The sequence below is a fragment of the Molothrus aeneus genome, chromosome 7 (assembly GCF_037042795.1).
Source record: "Molothrus aeneus isolate 106 chromosome 7, BPBGC_Maene_1.0, whole genome shotgun sequence".
Lineage (NCBI taxonomy): Eukaryota > Metazoa > Chordata > Aves > Passeriformes > Icteridae > Molothrus > Molothrus aeneus.
In genome coordinates, this window is record NC_089652.1 from 16,174,651 (window position 1) to 16,191,563 (window position 16,913).

Here is a 16,913-nt window from a genome sequence, read left to right on the forward strand (position 1 = left end):
ACAATAATTCAGTAGTGAATACTTAACATCTTCTTTCTTCTGCCTTCCACAGACAAGCCAGGACCCCCAGGTGGACCTATACAGTTTAAGACAGTCACTGCTGAAAAGATTACAATAATGTGGGACCCACCAGCAGATGATGGTGGTGCACCTATAACACACTATGTTGTTGAAAAGCGGGAAACAAGTCGGGTTGTATGGTCTTTAATTTCTGAAAAACTGGAGGGATGTATCATAACTACAACAAAACTCATCAAAGGAAATGAGTATGTGTTCCGTGTCCGTGGTGTGAACAAGTTTGGAATTGGTGATCCACTGGAATCTGAGCCCGTTATAGCCAAAAATTCATTTGGTAAGAAATAAATTCTATAAAATAACTTATGCAACTGATTTTTTTTTGTGTACTGTTTGTAAGTAGCTCTGATTTACTGCCATATGATTTTTTATTCAGTTACACCTGGACCACCTAGTACACCAGAAGTCACGAAGATAACCAAGAATTCAATGACTGTTGTCTGGAGTAGGCCCACTGTTGATGGAGGCAGTGAAATATCAGGATATTTTCTGGAGAAACGAGACAAGAAGAGTCTGAGTTGGTTCAAGGTCTCTAAAGAAACCATTCGGGACACCAGACAGAAAGTAACAGGTCTGACTGAAAATAGCGAATATCATTTCCGAGTTTGTGCCGTCAATGCAGCTGGACCAGGTCCCTTCTCTGAGGCTTCTGACTTCTACAAAGCTGCAGATCCTGTTGGTAAGAGTCAATGTGCATTTCTTCCAATAGGTTAGAAAGCAATGGAAAATTAGTAGCTAGGCTGGGATTATACCAACGTAATTGAGGGCAGATTTTCTTCCTCTTACAATTAACGGGCTTCTGATTGTTGTTTTTTTCCCCCATAAACTATCATTTACAGATAAGCCAGGCACACCAACAAAGCTGAAAGTTGTGGATACAACCAAGACATCTGTTACCCTTGGCTGGATTAAACCTGCCTATGATGGAGGAAGTCCAATTACCCACTATGTGGTGGAGAAGAGGGAAGGTGAAGAGCAAGAATGGACTGTAGTCAGTACCAAGGGAGAAGTGAGAACAACTGAATATGTAGTGTCCCACCTTCAGCCAAGTGTTAATTATTATTTCCGTGTATCTGCTATGAATTGTGCTGGACAAGGAGAGCCTATTGAAATGATGGAACCCGTTCAAGCTAAAGATATTCTTGGTACTGTATTTCTTTGTGATTTATCATTTTCCTGTGTGTTTGGGGGTTTTTTTAAGCCATTTCTTATTTTACATTCCAAGTATGCATTATTAATTTTTTATTTATTTCCACAGTGGCACCAGAGATTGATCTGGATGTTGCTCTTCGGACATCTATTGTCGCTAAAGCAGGTGAAGATGTGGAAATAATGATTCCATTCAAGGGAAGACCTCCGCCAACAGTCACATGGAGAAAGGGGGACAAGAATCTTGGGACTGATGAAAGATATATCATCCAAAACACTGAATCATCTACACTAGTTGTTATTCCTCAAGTTACACGAAATGATACAGGAAAATATGTTCTTACAATTGAAAATGGAGTTGGAGAAGCAAAATCATCATTTGTTAATGTAAAAGTACTTGACACACCTTCTGCATGCCAGAAGCTGCAGCTCAAGCATGTTTCTCGTGGCACAGTTACACTGGTCTGGGAGCCACCTCTCATCAATGGTGGCTCTGAAATAACAAATTATGTTGTTGAAAGAAGAGATGCTACAAAGAGGGCCTGGTCAACTGTTACAACAAAGTGTTCTCATACCACCTTTAAACTGACTAACCTGTCAGAAAAGACTGCATTCTTTTTCCGTGTTCTTGCTGAAAATGAAATTGGATTAGGTGAACCTTGTGAGACAACTGAACCAGTGAAAGCTGCTGACGTACCTGGACCTGTAAAAGACCTAACCATGAAAGACTCTACAAAGAGTTCTGTTAAATTGCAGTGGAGCAAACCTGACTATGATGGTGGTAGCATTATATCAGACTATGTTATTGAAAAGAAACTTCAGGAAGAGAAAGAATGGACATATGCAGGCACAAGCAAGAGCTGTGAATTTGTAGCTGACAAACTTAAAGAGCTTTCTGTCATGGAATTCAGAGTCTTTGCTAAAAACGAAAAAGGCATGAGTGACTCTGTTACTGTTGGACCCATTACTGTGAAAGAACTTATAATAACACCTGAGGCTGACCTTTCTGATATTCCCGGAGGTCAGATTGCAGTAAGAATTGGACATAATCTGCACGCTGAATTGCCCTATAAAGGTAAACCTAATCCATCAATGAGCTGGCTCAAGGACAATCTCCCTCTTAAAGAAACAGAACATCTTCGTTTCAAGAAAACTGAAAACAAGATAAGTTTAAGTATCAAGAATGTGAAAAAGGAGCATGGTGGCAAATATACTTTAATTCTTGATAATGTAGTCTGCAGAAAGTCATTCACAATCACTGTAATCACTCTTGGTCCTCCATCTAAGCCAAAAGCACCTTTAAGAATAGATGAAATCAAAGCAGATAGTGTAGTTTTGTCATGGGAGGCTCCTGATGATGATGGGGGAGGAGAAATTACTGGCTACAGTATTGAGAAGAGAGAAACATCACAAATGAACTGGAAGCTGGTGTGTTCAAGTGCTGCAAGAACAACCTTCAAAGTACCAAACCTTGTAAAAGATACTGAATATCAGTTTAGAGTTCGTGCAGAAAACAGATACGGAGTGAGCCCACCTCTTGTCTCAGCAGATGTTGTGGCAAAGCACCAGTTTAAACCGCCAGGTGCCCCAGGCAAGCCTGTTGTATACAACGTAACTGCTGATGGAATGAGCATTTCTTGGGATGCTCCCGTTTATGATGGCGGTTCAGAGATTATGGGATACCATGTTGAGAAGAAGGAAAGAAACAGTATTTTGTGGCAGAAGGTTAATGTTGCATTAATATCTAACAGAGAATACAGGATTACTGGACTGCTTGAGGGCCTGGATTACCAATTCCAAGTATATGCTGAAAATGCTGCAGGTCTAAGCCGAGCTAGTGAGCCAAGCAAATTTACTTTGGCAGTTTCTCCAGTGGGTAAGTGAATAACCAATCACTCATCCAAGACAATTCTGTTCTTGTAGATTATTGAGAGCAGTAATAAAAATAAATCTTCGTTATTTCCCTTTCAGACCCACCTGGTACTCCTGATTACATTGATGTCACTAGGGAAACCATCACCCTGAAATGGAACCCCCCTCTGCGTGATGGAGGCAGTAAGATTGTGGCTTACAGCATTGAGAAGCGGCAAGGAAGTGCAGACCGTTGGCTCAGGTGTAACTTTACTGATGTCAGTGAGTGCCAATACACAGTCACAGGGCTCAGTCCAGGTGACCGATATGAATTCAGAGTGCTCGCAAGAAATGCTGTTGGTACCATCAGCCCACCTTCACAGTCTTCGGGCTATATCATGACCAGAGATGAAAATGGTAAGAATTATTTTTAATATGCTTGGGTATTGAAGCCAGATAGCTTCTGGCTGTACTGATGGGAAGTGGAAAGTCAAGGGGCAAAGAACTTGTGACTGAGGTCCTCCCAGTCAATTCAGAACATTTATGTTCTTCCCACTCCAAGGTGGGAAGGTCTAAATTAAAGATCCAAATCTGGCAGACATACATAATCAATTGCTGAAAAGCATAGCACTCTACCTTGCTCTTGGATAAGCAGCAGCAGCAAAATTGGAAAGAAGGCATGGACTGTAATATTCCGATGCACAGAATAATTTCAAAATTAAAATGTGCCTCAGATCGCTTGGCACACTATTAACACCACATATAAACCGTACCTTTCACCTTTATATATGTGCAAATATATATATATGATGCACTTATGGATACTTAGAGGAAAAATAAGTTTTTCATTCATATAATAACTGCTATTTAGAGAATGCCATTTTGTAAGGGAAATAATTTTATATTTCACAGACTTTTATAATTAATACATTTAGAAGAGTACCACAAAAATATTATAAATTGATTTATATTTTCCTTTTTTAGTTGCTCCAACAATTGAATTTGGTGCTGAACACTTTGAAGGCCTTACTGTTAAAGCTGGAGAGAGCATTAGACTTAAAGCTCTAATCAGAGGACGTCCAGTACCTAAAGTGACATGGTTTAAGGATGGTAAAGAGATTGATAAAATGATGAATATAGAAATAACTACAGCTATTGGACATAGTACAATCTTCATTAGAGATGCTGTCCGGGAACATCGTGGAGTGTACACAGTAGAAGCCAAAAATGCATCAGGCACTAAACGAGAAGATATTACCATCAGAGTACAAGGTACTGCACCAAGAACTTTCAGCATGCTTTTTTAAAAATAGTATTTTATTCTAAGTGTCAGCAAATTATAACTCTGAACCTTTGATATTGCAGACACACCAGGAAAAGTTGGTGGACCAATACGATTCACAAACATCACTGGAGAAAAAGTCACATTATGGTGGGAGCCTCCAGCTAATGATGGCTGTGCTTCTATTTCTCACTACATAATTGAAAAACGTGAAACCAGCAGGATTGCTTGGGCATTAGTTGAAGATAAATGTGAAGCTTGCAGCTATACAGCACTTAAATTAATTAAGGGCAATGAGTATCAGTTCCGTGTCTCTGCAGTGAACAAATTCGGAGTTGGCAGACCATTGGAGTCTGATCCAGTTATCGCACAAATACCTTACAGTAAGTTTCCCCCTCCTTCTGCACAAATACCCATGGAGTTACCATCTTGTCCTTCTAATGACATTTTTCTTTGTTTTTAGCTCTCCCTGATGCACCAGGAACTCCAGAGCCTACCAATGTAACAGGAGACAGTATCACACTCACATGGGCAAGACCAGAGTCAGACGGTGGAAGCGAGATAAATGAGTACATTCTTGAAAGGAGAGAAAAGAAGAGCATGCGCTGGGTTAAAGTAACCAGTAAGAGGCCCATTACTGAGAACAGATACAGAGTAACTGGCCTTATTGAAGGCAATGAGTATGAGTTCCATGTCATGGCTGAAAACGCTGCAGGGGTTGGACCTCCAAGCGACGTTTCGAAGCTGATTAAATGCAGAGAACCAGTCAGCCCACCAAGTGCTCCTAATGTTGTCAAGGTGACAGACACATCAAAGACGAGTGTGAGCTTAGAGTGGACAAAGCCAGTTTTTGATGGAGGCATGGAAATAATTGGGTACATCATTGAGATGTGCAAAGCTGATCTTGAAGCATGGCAGAAAGTCAATGCAGAGACTGTTATTGCTACTAAATATACCGTTGTTGATTTGGAGGCAGGAGAACACTATAAATTCAGAGTTAGTGCTGTCAATGGTGCTGGCAGAGGAGAAAGTTGTGAAGTTCCTGCTTCAGTCCAAACTGTGGACAGGCTTTCTGCACCTGAAATTGACATTGATGCAAACTTCAAGCAGACTCATATTGTAAGAGCAGGTGCAAGCATTCGTCTGTTTATTGCCTTCTCTGGAAGGCCAGTTCCTACTGCAGTGTGGTCCAAAGCAGATGCTAATCTTAGTTTGCGTGCTGACATTCAAACAACTGACTCATTCAGCACATTGACTGTAGAGGAATGCAATAGAAATGATGCTGGCAAGTATGTCTTTACTGTAGAAAACAACAGTGGAAGCAAGTCTATTACATTTACTGTCAAGGTTTTGGACACACCTGGTCCACCAGGTCCTATTACCTTTAAAGATGTGACTCGAACATCTATTACTTTAATGTGGGATGCTCCTGTTCTGGATGGAGGTTCTCGTATCCATCACTATGTTGTGGAAAAACGTGAAGCAAGTCGTCGTAGCTGGCAAGTAGTGAGTTCAAAATGCACTCGACAAATCTTTAAGGTCACAGATCTAGCAGAAGGTATGCCATATTACTACCGAGTTTCAGCAGAAAATGAATATGGTGTAGGTGAACCCTGTGAATTAACAGAACCAGTTGTGGCCACAGAAGAACCTGCTCCACCTAAGAGACTAGATATTGTTGATACAACCAAATCTTCTGTAGTTTTAGCTTGGCTTAAACCTGATCATGATGGTGGTAGCCGTATTACTGGATACCTTCTTGAAATGAGACAAAAAGGATCTGACTCCTGGACTGGAGCTGGACAAACCAAGCAACTTACTTTCACTGTTGAAGGCCTAGTGGAGAACACAGAATATGAGTTCCGGGTCAAGGCGAAGAATGATGCTGGCTACAGTGAGCCAAGAGAAGCTTTCTCTTCTGTTATTGTTAAGGAGCCACAGATTGAACCAACAGCAGATCTCAGTGACATAAGCAGACAGCTTATAACATGCAAGGCTGGAAGCACCTTTACTATTGATATACCAATCAGTGGGCGCCCAGCTCCAAAAGTGACATGGAAACTTGAGGAGATGAGGCTGAAGGAAACTGAAAGAGTGACCATCAAGACAACAAAAGACCGAACCACGCTGACTGTAAAAGACAGTATGAGAGGTGACTCTGGTAAATACTACCTTACACTTGAGAACACTGCTGGCGTGAAAACGTTTACTGTCACAGTGGTAGTCATAGGAAGGCCAGGTCCTGTCACTGGCCCAATTGAAATATCGTCTGTATCTGCCGAGTCCTGTGTGTTGACCTGGAAAGAACCTGAAGATGATGGTGGCAGTGACATTACAAACTACATTGTAGAGAAACGTGAATCTGGCACAACAGCATGGCAGCTGGTGAATTCCAGTGTGAAACGCACACAGATCAAAGTCAGTCATCTCACAAAATATCAAGAGTACAGTTTCCGAGTGAGCTCAGAAAATAGATTTGGTGTCAGCAAGCCAGTTGAATCAAAAACAGTAGTTGCTGAGCATCCATTTGGTAAGTGAAACACTTCTGAATTTGTTCTTTTCTTCCGACTGAGGTATCTATAATTACTAACATTTTCCTCCCCACCTTTTTCATGTTTAGTCCCACCAAGCCCACCCTCAAGGCCAGAAGTCTATTCTGTGTCTGCAAGTGCCATGGCCATTCGCTGGGAGGAACCCTATCATGATGGTGGCAGCAAAGTCATTGGATATTGGGTGGAAAAGAAGGAGCGCAACACCATCCTTTGGGTGAAGGAGAACAAAGTACCATGCTGTGACTGCAACTATAAGGTCACAGGGTTGGTGGAAGGCCTAGAATATCAATTCAGAACCTATGCTCTAAATGCTGCAGGTGTTAGCAAAGCTAGTGAAGCTTCCAGACCTGTAGTGGCTCAAAATCCAGTTGGTAAGTACTACTTTTAGAGTTATGTTGTTACTTAAGCTAAAATAGGATTGCATTTCTCATTTTTTCTGCTTTATTCCTCCAGATCCACCAGGAAGACCAGAAGTAACAGATGTCACCAGATCTACAGTGTCGCTGAGCTGGTCACCTCCACTTTATGATGGTGGAAGCAAAATAATCGGATATATTGTTGAGCGCAAACCATATAACGAATCTGGTGATGGACGTTGGCTGAAATGCAATTATACCATTGTCTCAGAAAACTTTTTTACTGTGACAGCTCTTAGTGAAGATGAAGCCTATGAATTCCGTGTACTAGCAAAGAATGCTGCTGGTGTGATTAGCAAAGGATCCGAATCAACTGGTGCTGTAATTTGCAAAGATGAATACAGTAAGGAATATTTACTTGGAACAATTAAAAACATAATGTTCTATTTTTAGTACTGTCATGTAATTTTTTTTCCAAATCTCGTTTTCCAGCACCACCAAAGGCTGAACTTGATGCCAGACTGCATGGAGAAGTTTTGAGCATTAGGGCTGGATCAGATCTTGTTCTTGATGCAGCTGTTGGTGGAAAACCAGAACCAAAAGTCTTCTGGTCCAAAGGTGACAGGGAACTGGAGCTATGTGAAAAGATATCTCTGCAATATACCAACAAACGAGCTATTGCAATTATCAAGTTCTGTGACAGAAGTGATAGTGGAAAATATACCCTAACAGTTAAAAATGCCAGTGGAATGAAACAAATTTCTGTTCTTGTCAAAGTGCTTGGTATGTATCCCGTGATTAGTATTAATACTTAGTATACTGAAAAAAAATCGGCATTCTTTTAAATGAGAAGCTTTTCCTTAGCCACTAATGACAGTATTTATTTTGATTCCTACACAGATTCACCAGGTCCATGTGCAGGCAAAATCACAGTTAGCAGAGTAACAGAAGAGAAATGTACTCTGGCATGGAACATTCCTGAGGAAGATGGAGGTGCAGAAATCACTCACTACATCATAGAAAGGCGTGAAACCAGCAGACTTCACTGGGTTATTGTTGAGGCTGAATGCCAGACTTTATCAACTGTCGTAACAAAACTTATTAAAAATAATGAATACATTTTCCGTGTGAGAGCTGTCAACAAATATGGACCAGGTGTTCCACTTGAATCAGAAACTGTGATTGCCAGGAATGCTTTCAGTGAGTGTTACTACTTCCCTTCTGCATCAGAATTTGTGGAATAATTCTCATGGATAAACAATGTGCTGAACAATCTCTTTTTTTTTCTCACCTTTTTGAAAAATAGCTATTCCAACACAGCCTGGTGCTCCTGAAGAAGTGAGTGTTGGCAAGGAGCATATCATTATTCAGTGGTCCAAACCGGAATCAGATGGTGGCAGTGAGATTAAGGACTATCTTGTGGACAAACGTGAAAGGAAGAGTCTGCGCTGGACACGAGTGAATAGAGATTATACCATTTATGACACCAGACTGAAAGTCACTGGTCTCATGGAAGGGGGCCAGTACCAGTTCCGTGTCACTGCAGTGAATGCTGCTGGAAACAGTGAACCTAGTGAAGCTTCACAATACATGTTATGTAAAGAACCATCATGTAAGTTTCTATATTTAAAACATGTTTTAATATTTATTTATAATAATGGAGCATTAACTCACATTGACACTTTAACTAAGAAACCTATAACCACACATAAACTCACTGAACTAGATAGTATTGGAATAACTTAAAAACAGTTTTCGTTCATATTAAATGCATTTCCTAGAATTAGCTGTCTGGAAATTGGTTTTGACTGTAAAATGTTTTCTGTACCAATATAAAATGCATTTTCTTCTTTTTCAAAGACACTCCTGCATCACCTTCAGTTCCAAGAGTTGTGGATACTACAATGCACAGCATCAGTTTAGCATGGTCAAAACCCACATATGATGGTGGTGCTGACCTCTTAGGCTATGTTCTTGAAATGAAAGAAGAAGGTAGTGAACAGTGGTATCGAGCACATACAACCGCCACTCTGAGGAATGCTGAGTTCACCGTGACTGGTCTTAAAACAAACCAGAAATACCAATTCCGAGTTGCTGCAACAAACGTGAATGGTATGAGTGAATTTAGCGAATCATCAGCAGAAATAGAACCTGTGGAAAGAATAGGTAATTTGAAAACCTAATATATGTTTTAAGGAACCTATATTTTCCTTTGAGACTTCTGTAAGATTAACTAATTCCATATTTCTTATACCCTTCATCAGAAACACCTGAACTTGAGCTTGCTGATGATCTGAAGAAGACAGTTACAGTCAGAGCTGGTGGTTCCCTGCGTCTAATGGTCTCTGTATCTGGCAGACCTGCTCCTGTAATCACATGGAGCAAGCAAGGTGTTGACCTTGTGAGTCGAGGCATTATTGATACTACAGACAGCTACACTCTGCTTATTGTGGATAAAGTTAATCGGTATGATGCTGGAAAATACATCATTGAGGCTGAAAATCAATCAGGAAAAAAATCTGCAACTATTTCTGTGAAAGTTTACGGTAAGTACTGCTACAATTGTCTGTGAGCATTACAGCACTCTGCATGCTCATTGCTCAGAAATGTGTCATTCATTTCCAAAGGAAGTTTGCATTTAAATAGCATGAGAATGAGAAGTCAGAGAAACAATCTAATCCAAAGGAAAATACATAATTCCTGGAGCTGTGTTAGTTTACTAATCAAATCCCAGCATTTTTGTTTTATGCAGAAGTAATCATTGACTGTAAAATGAAAGGATCCAAAAAGGGAAAAAAAATCTTGTTTGTTTGTTTTAGACACACCTGGTCCACCACCTGCAGTGAGAGTTAAGGAAGTATCAAAAGATTCTGTGACACTTACTTGGGACATTCCAGTCATTGATGGTGGAGCCCCAGTCAACAATTACATAATTGAGAAACGTGAAGCTTCCATGAGAGCTTACAAGACTGTCACTACCAAATGCAGCAAGACATTTTACAGAGTTACTGGACTTCTGGAAGGAGCTTTGTATTATTTCAGAGTACTACCAGAAAATATTTATGGCATTGGTGAAGGCTGTGAAACATCTGATGCAGTACTGGTATCTGATGTCCCCATGATACCACAAAAACTTGAAGTGATTGACACCACTAAATCAACTGTTACACTTGCCTGGGAGAAGCCACTGCATGATGGTGGCAGCAGATTGACTGGCTATGTCATCGAGGCCAGCAAAGCTGGAACAGAAAGATGGTTGAAGGTAGTGACGTTGAAGCCTACTGTCTACGAGCATACCATTATTTCTCTCAATGAAGGTGAACAGTACTTGTTCAGGGTCAGAGCACAGAATCAGAAGGGCGTGTCAGAGCCACGTGAGATTGTCACAGCAGTGACAGTTCAAGACCGAAAAGGTAGGTGTCTACTGTTGAAAACAATAGGGTCTAGCTTACACCAAAAGAATGTGATAGGTACAAAACAGGTATTTAAAATATCAATTATTTGCTTTCCTTAGTTCTACCAACGATTGACTTCACTGGAATACCTCAGAAGACAATCCATGTACCTGCTGGCAAGCCCATTGAATTAGCCATTCCAATTGAAGGACGACCACCTCCAACTGCATCTTGGTTCTTTGCTGGTTCTAAACTAAAAGAATCAGAACGCATCAAAATGGAGACCTCTGCCAAAATGGCCAAATTAACTGTGCGTGAGACCACCATACATGACACAGGGGAGTATACACTTGAACTGAAGAACACAAGTGGAACAGTTACTGATGCAGTAAAGGTTATAATCCTTGGTAAGAGTTCAACAAAATAATTGTCCATAACCTTCCTCCATTTAAACTTTTACATGAGAAATATGATTCTTTTTTTGCATCTGTTTTGTAAGCTTCTTTTCTTTTTCTTTTTTTTTTCCCTAGACAAGCCTGGACCTCCTATTGGACCTATCAGAATTGATGAGATTGATGCAAATTATGTAACCATCTCATGGGAGCCTCCTGAGCTGGATGGTGGAGCTGCCCTTAGTGGGTATGTGGTAGAACAGCGTGATGCTCACCGTCCTGGATGGTTGCCAGTTTCAGAGTCAGTAACCAGGACAACATTTAAGTTCACCAGACTTGTTGAAGGTGCAGAATATGTGTTCCGTGTAGCTGCTACAAACCGCTTTGGAATTGGATCTTACCTGCAGTCTGAAATTATAGAATGCAAGAGCAGAATCCGTAAGTCTTAATTTTTGTTCAATCTCTATCTTTAAAATTAAAAATATATATTTAAATTGGCTTATATATCCACACATATACTAGAATTTTCTTGATGTTGCTACTTCCTTTTGCCAGATAAAATTGTACATTATAATGCACAGTAATGGTGTTATTTTCCAGAGGAAAAATTCCATCCATAAATCTGTATAGGTATTATAGATGTACTGCAGAGAATGTGGATGGTAAACTTGGATTTTCTGCTCAGGTCTACCATCAGTCTTGAAAAAGTTCTCTACCCCATTACAAAACAAGTTTTACCTGATTTGGAAATTACTTAGGTACCTGCTAATAAAAGAGTTTGATAAGACATTGATATTACATTGTTATTCACAATATGCCACATCATACTAGTGCATAAAGTTGTCTGACACTTTCTTCACTAATTCCATGTCATGTTTTTGCAGGTATTCCTGGTCCTCCTGGCACTCCAGAAGTGTTTGATATCTCTCGAGATGGCATGACATTGACTTGGTATCCTCCAGAAGATGACGGTGACTCACAGATTACAGGTTATATTGTGGAACGCAAAGAAGTTAGAGCAGATAGATGGATCCGTGCAAATAAAGTTCCAGTCACCATGACTCGTTACCGTTCCACTGGGTTGGTTGAAGGATTAGAATATGAACATCGGGTCACAGCAATCAATGCCAGAGGCACTGGGAAACCCAGCCGTCCTTCCAAGTCTGCTGTTGCCAGAGATCCAATTGGTAAGTAATTTCCTACAAATATTAAACACATGATGGTAGAAGGGAATGGCATTATGGTAGAATTAATTCTAATTTGGAAATTTTCCTGGGTGTACTAACAAATGAGATTCTGACTGGAGAAAACAAAGAAAATATTAGTGAAAATCTTTCATTCAAAGTTTTTCTTTTTAAATTCACTATAGACATATTACAGATTGTAAGTTGAAAGTTAGCATTTATTTCATCTTTTGAATATTCATAGAAACAAATCCCACCTGCCTATCTAATCTTCTCTTCCAGCTCCTCCAGGTAAACCTCAGAATCCGAGAGTCACTGATACTACAAGAACATCTGTCTCCCTGGCTTGGAGTCCACCAGAAGATGAAGGTGGTTCTAAAGTTACTGGCTACTTAATTGAGATGCAGAAGGTTGATCAATTTGAATGGACCAAATGCAATACTACACCAACCAAGATTCGGGAATACACCTTGACACATCTTCCTCAAGGTGCCGAGTACAGATTCCGAGTGCTAGCCTGTAATGCTGGCGGGCCAGGAGAACCTGCTGAAGTGCCAGGAACAGTCAAAATTACAGAAATGCTTGGTAAGACATTTCAAGCCTTAGCTCTTGTTGAAAGCTGTCCTAAAATTTTTTTTTGCCTAAAGCAGGTATGATATCATCTGTAGAAGGACAGAGCATGACATGTTATTTTTGTTTGCAGAATATCCTGACTATGAACTTGATGAAAAATACCAAGAAGGTCTCATGGTGAGACAAGGAGGAGTAATTAGGCTTACAATACCCATTAAGGGTAAGCCCATCCCAGTATGCAAATGGACAAAAGAAGGACAGGACATCAGCAAGAGGGCCATGATTGCGACTTCTGAGACTCACACAGAACTTGTGATCAAAGATGCAGAAAGAGAAGATTCGGGCACCTATGATTTGGTACTGGAAAACAAGTGTGGCAAGAAAGCCGTGTACATTAAAGTCAGAGTGATTGGCATTCCAAATCCACCAGAAGGACCACTTGAGTATGATGATATACAAGCTCGTTCTGTCAGAGTGAGCTGGAGACCTCCTACAGATGATGGTGGTGCAGATATTCTGGGTTATATTGTTGAGAGAAGAGAAGTACCGAAGACTGCCTGGTACACTGTTGACTCTAGAGTGAAAGGGACATCACTAGTGGTGAAAGGACTCAAAGAAAATGTGGAATATCACTTCCGTGTTTCTGCTGAAAACCATTTCGGTATTAGCAAATCTCTCAAATCTGAAGAACCAGCCGTACCAAAGACACCTCTAAGTAAGTTTTCTTTTAGACTCAACCCCCCCCCCCCCCCCAAATTAATAACTACATTATGATTTAAAAGTGCAGCAATATATGCAGAAATATTAATGCTATGTCACTGTTATTTTTTATTATTATTATTATTATTACCATTATTAACAGATCCACCAGAGCCTCCAAACAATCCACCTGAAGTCCTTGATGTTACAAAGAGTTCTGTCAACTTGTCCTGGTCCAGACCTAAAGATGATGGTGGTTCTCGTGTAACTGGCTACTATATTGAACGGAAAGAGACATCTACAGAAAAATGGGTCCGGCATAATAAGACACAGATTACCACTACAATGTACACAGTCACAGGACTTGTTCCAGATGCTGAATATCAATTCCGTGTCATTGCTCAAAATGACATTGGTGAAAGTGAAGCAAGTCCTGCTTCTGAACCAGTTGTATGCAAGGATCCATTCGGTAAGATAATGTTCGCATTAACAGATCTTTTGAAGAGCATCTTAATGATATTTTGAGAAAAACGGATTTTCTGTTTTATTTTAATTTTCAGACAAACCAAGCCAACCTGGAGAAATTGAGATCACTTCTATCTTTAAGGACAGCATTACATTAGAATGGGAACGACCTGAAAGTGATGGTGGCAAAGAGATCCTTGGCTATTGGGTTGAATATCGCCAGTCTGGAGAAAGCACCTGGAAAAAATGCAATAAGGAACACATCAAGGACAGGCAGTTTACAGTAGGAGGTTTACTAGAGGCCACAGAATATGAGTTCCGTGTTTTTGCAGAAAATCAGACTGGCCTCAGCAGACCTCGAAGGACTGCTATGGCAGTGAAAACTAAATTAACATGTAAGCAAAAATACACTGTCACATTTACTGTTGTAATATTGTTGTAATATTGGTACGTCATAAACCATGGTGCTGCATTTAAGATGCTTCCTATTTTGTTTTATGCGATATTTGCTAACATGACTATCCCAAAGGACAGTCTCTCAAGAGGATCAAGTATAAATGAAAACTAATTTACAGTAATATAGTAATAGAGGAAAATGTCATAGTAATCATCATTATTTTCTTCTTATTTTCTTTGTCACAGCTGGAGAAGCACCTGCCATTAAAAAAGAAATGCAGGATGTTACAACTAAACTGGGTGAGGCAGCTCAGCTGACATGCCAGATTGTTGGGAGACCTTTGCCTGATATTAAATGGTACCGCTTTGGCAAAGAGTTGGTACAAAGCAGAAAATACAAAATGTCGTCTGATGGACGCAATCATACGCTGACAGTAATGACAGATGAACAGGAGGATGAAGGTCTCTACACTTGTATGGCTACCAATGATGTTGGAGAAATTGAAACCAGTGGCAAGCTACTATTGCAGGCTCCTCCTCAGTTCCACCCTGGCTTCCCATTGAAAGAGAAATACTATGCAGGTGCAGGTGGCACCCTCCGCCTTCATGTTGTGTATATTGGCCGGCCAGTACCAGCAATAACTTGGTTCCATGGCAACAAGCCTTTGAGAGGATCAGAAACAATTACTATTGAGAACACAGAACAGTATACTCATCTTGCTATTAAGAATGTCCAGCACAAGACTCACGCTGGGAAGTACAAAGTACAACTCAGTAACACATTTGGAACAGTTGACACTGTACTTAATGTGGAAATACAAGGTAATTCATTTTCTTTTCAGTATTTTGTGGAATATTTTTTTCAAATATTGACTGGAAATACAAATAAAAATTTTGTGCTTTTTCTTGTACAGATAAACCAGATAAACCAGTAGGACCAATTGTTATAGAGTCTATACTGAAGAATTCTGTGGTGATAAGCTGGAAACCACCAGAGGATGATGGAGGTGTTATGATAACCAATTACATCATAGAGAAACGTGAAGTCAAGGAAGGAGCCGAATGGCAACTTGTGTCTTCAAGTATTTCAGGCACAACCTGTAGAATTGTTAACCTAACTGAAAATGCAGGCTATTATTTCCGTGTTTCTGCTCAGAATATGTATGGCATTAGTGAAGCACTGGAGGTCTCATCAGTAGTTTTTATAAAGCCTCCATTTGGTAAGTAGAGCCTAAAATATTAATGCCTGTACACTCCTGTGTTTTCATTTAAGCCCAGCCCCACACAGCTGTTTGATCACTGACACCCCTGTTGGATCAGGGGAGAATTAGAAGGGTAAAAGCTGAAAAACTCTTGGGTTGAGATAAAGACAATTTAATAGGAAAAGGGAAAGCTGCTTACATCAGCAATGCAAAAGAAGGAATTAATTCCCTGCTTCCCATGTGTTTAGCCATCTCCAGGAGAGCAGGGCCCCCATCACACGTAACAGTGGCTTTGGAAGACAGATGCCATCACTTCCAATGTCCCACCCTTCCCCCCTTTTATTACTGAGCATGGTGTCATATGTCTGGAATATCCCTTTGGTCAGCTGGGCTCACCTGTCCTGGCTGTGTCTCCTCTCACCTTCCCAGGCACCCCCAACTTCCTCACCAGCATGGCAGTGAGAAAAAGAAGAAATAGCTTTGTCTCTGTGTAAGCTCTGCTCAGCAATAACAAAAACATCTCTGTATTATCAACCTTGTGTTCAGCACAAATCCAAAACACAGCCCATAGCAGCCATTGGGAAGAAAGTTAACTCTACCCCAGCCAAAACCAGCATACCCTGTAATTAATTAGTAACACAAGCTCACTTCAATTTTTGACCTTTGTTATTCTTTACAGATAAACCAGGACAACCTGGCCAGCCAGTAGCAAGTGCTGTCACAAAGGACTCTTGCATTGTCTCATGGAAACCACCTGCAAGTGATGGCGGTGCAAAGATTAGAACTTACTATCTTGAGAAGCGTGAGAAAAAACAAAACAAGTGGATTTCTGTAACAACAGATGAAATTCGTGAAACAGTCTACTCTGTGAAAGATCTTATTGAAGGTCTTGAATATGAGTTCCGTGTAAAATGTGAAAATCTTGGTGGTGAAAGTGAGTGGAGTGAGGTATCCGAACCAGTCATTCCAAAATCTGATGTACCAATTAAAGCTCCACATTTCAAGGAAGAACTAAGGAATTTGAATGTGAAATTTCAAGCTAATGCCACATTTGTCTGCAAAGTCACTGGTCATCCTAAGCCAATTGTCAAGTGGTACAGACAGGGCAAAGAAATCATGCCAGATGGGGAAAAGATCAAGATACAGGAATTCAAGGGAGGATATTACCAGCTGGTCATCACGAATGTAACAGATGATGATGCCACGGTATATCAAGTTAGAGCTACCAACCAAGGAGGATCTGTGTCTGGCACTGCCTCTCTGGATGTTGAAGGTGAATGAAGGCTCTTGATAATCAAGACAAATTCATTTTAATTTTGAATATTTAGACTGTTGATGCTCT

At 40.4% G+C, this 16,913-nt stretch overlaps 1 protein-coding gene across 1 annotated transcript in view; it reads left to right on the forward strand.

Annotated features, from left to right (window-relative positions):
• The window catches only part of TTN (titin), a 234,120-nt gene that overhangs the window by 209,298 nt on the left and 7,909 nt on the right, over positions 1 to 16,913 (forward strand). Inside the window, 26 exon segments of the mRNA XM_066553743.1 lie at positions 53 to 352; positions 452 to 754; positions 915 to 1,220; positions 1,334 to 3,100; positions 3,196 to 3,492; positions 4,060 to 4,347; positions 4,441 to 4,740; positions 4,821 to 6,887; positions 6,978 to 7,280; positions 7,363 to 7,668; positions 7,758 to 8,048; positions 8,166 to 8,465; positions 8,572 to 8,877; positions 9,126 to 9,431; positions 9,530 to 9,811; positions 10,085 to 10,678; positions 10,780 to 11,067; positions 11,191 to 11,490; positions 11,937 to 12,239; positions 12,519 to 12,821; positions 12,940 to 13,524; positions 13,672 to 13,977; positions 14,069 to 14,368; positions 14,616 to 15,191; positions 15,284 to 15,589; positions 16,251 to 16,844. Coding sequence (XP_066409840.1) covers positions 53 to 352; positions 452 to 754; positions 915 to 1,220; positions 1,334 to 3,100; positions 3,196 to 3,492; positions 4,060 to 4,347; positions 4,441 to 4,740; positions 4,821 to 6,887; positions 6,978 to 7,280; positions 7,363 to 7,668; positions 7,758 to 8,048; positions 8,166 to 8,465; positions 8,572 to 8,877; positions 9,126 to 9,431; positions 9,530 to 9,811; positions 10,085 to 10,678; positions 10,780 to 11,067; positions 11,191 to 11,490; positions 11,937 to 12,239; positions 12,519 to 12,821; positions 12,940 to 13,524; positions 13,672 to 13,977; positions 14,069 to 14,368; positions 14,616 to 15,191; positions 15,284 to 15,589; positions 16,251 to 16,844 — 12,177 coding nt within the window.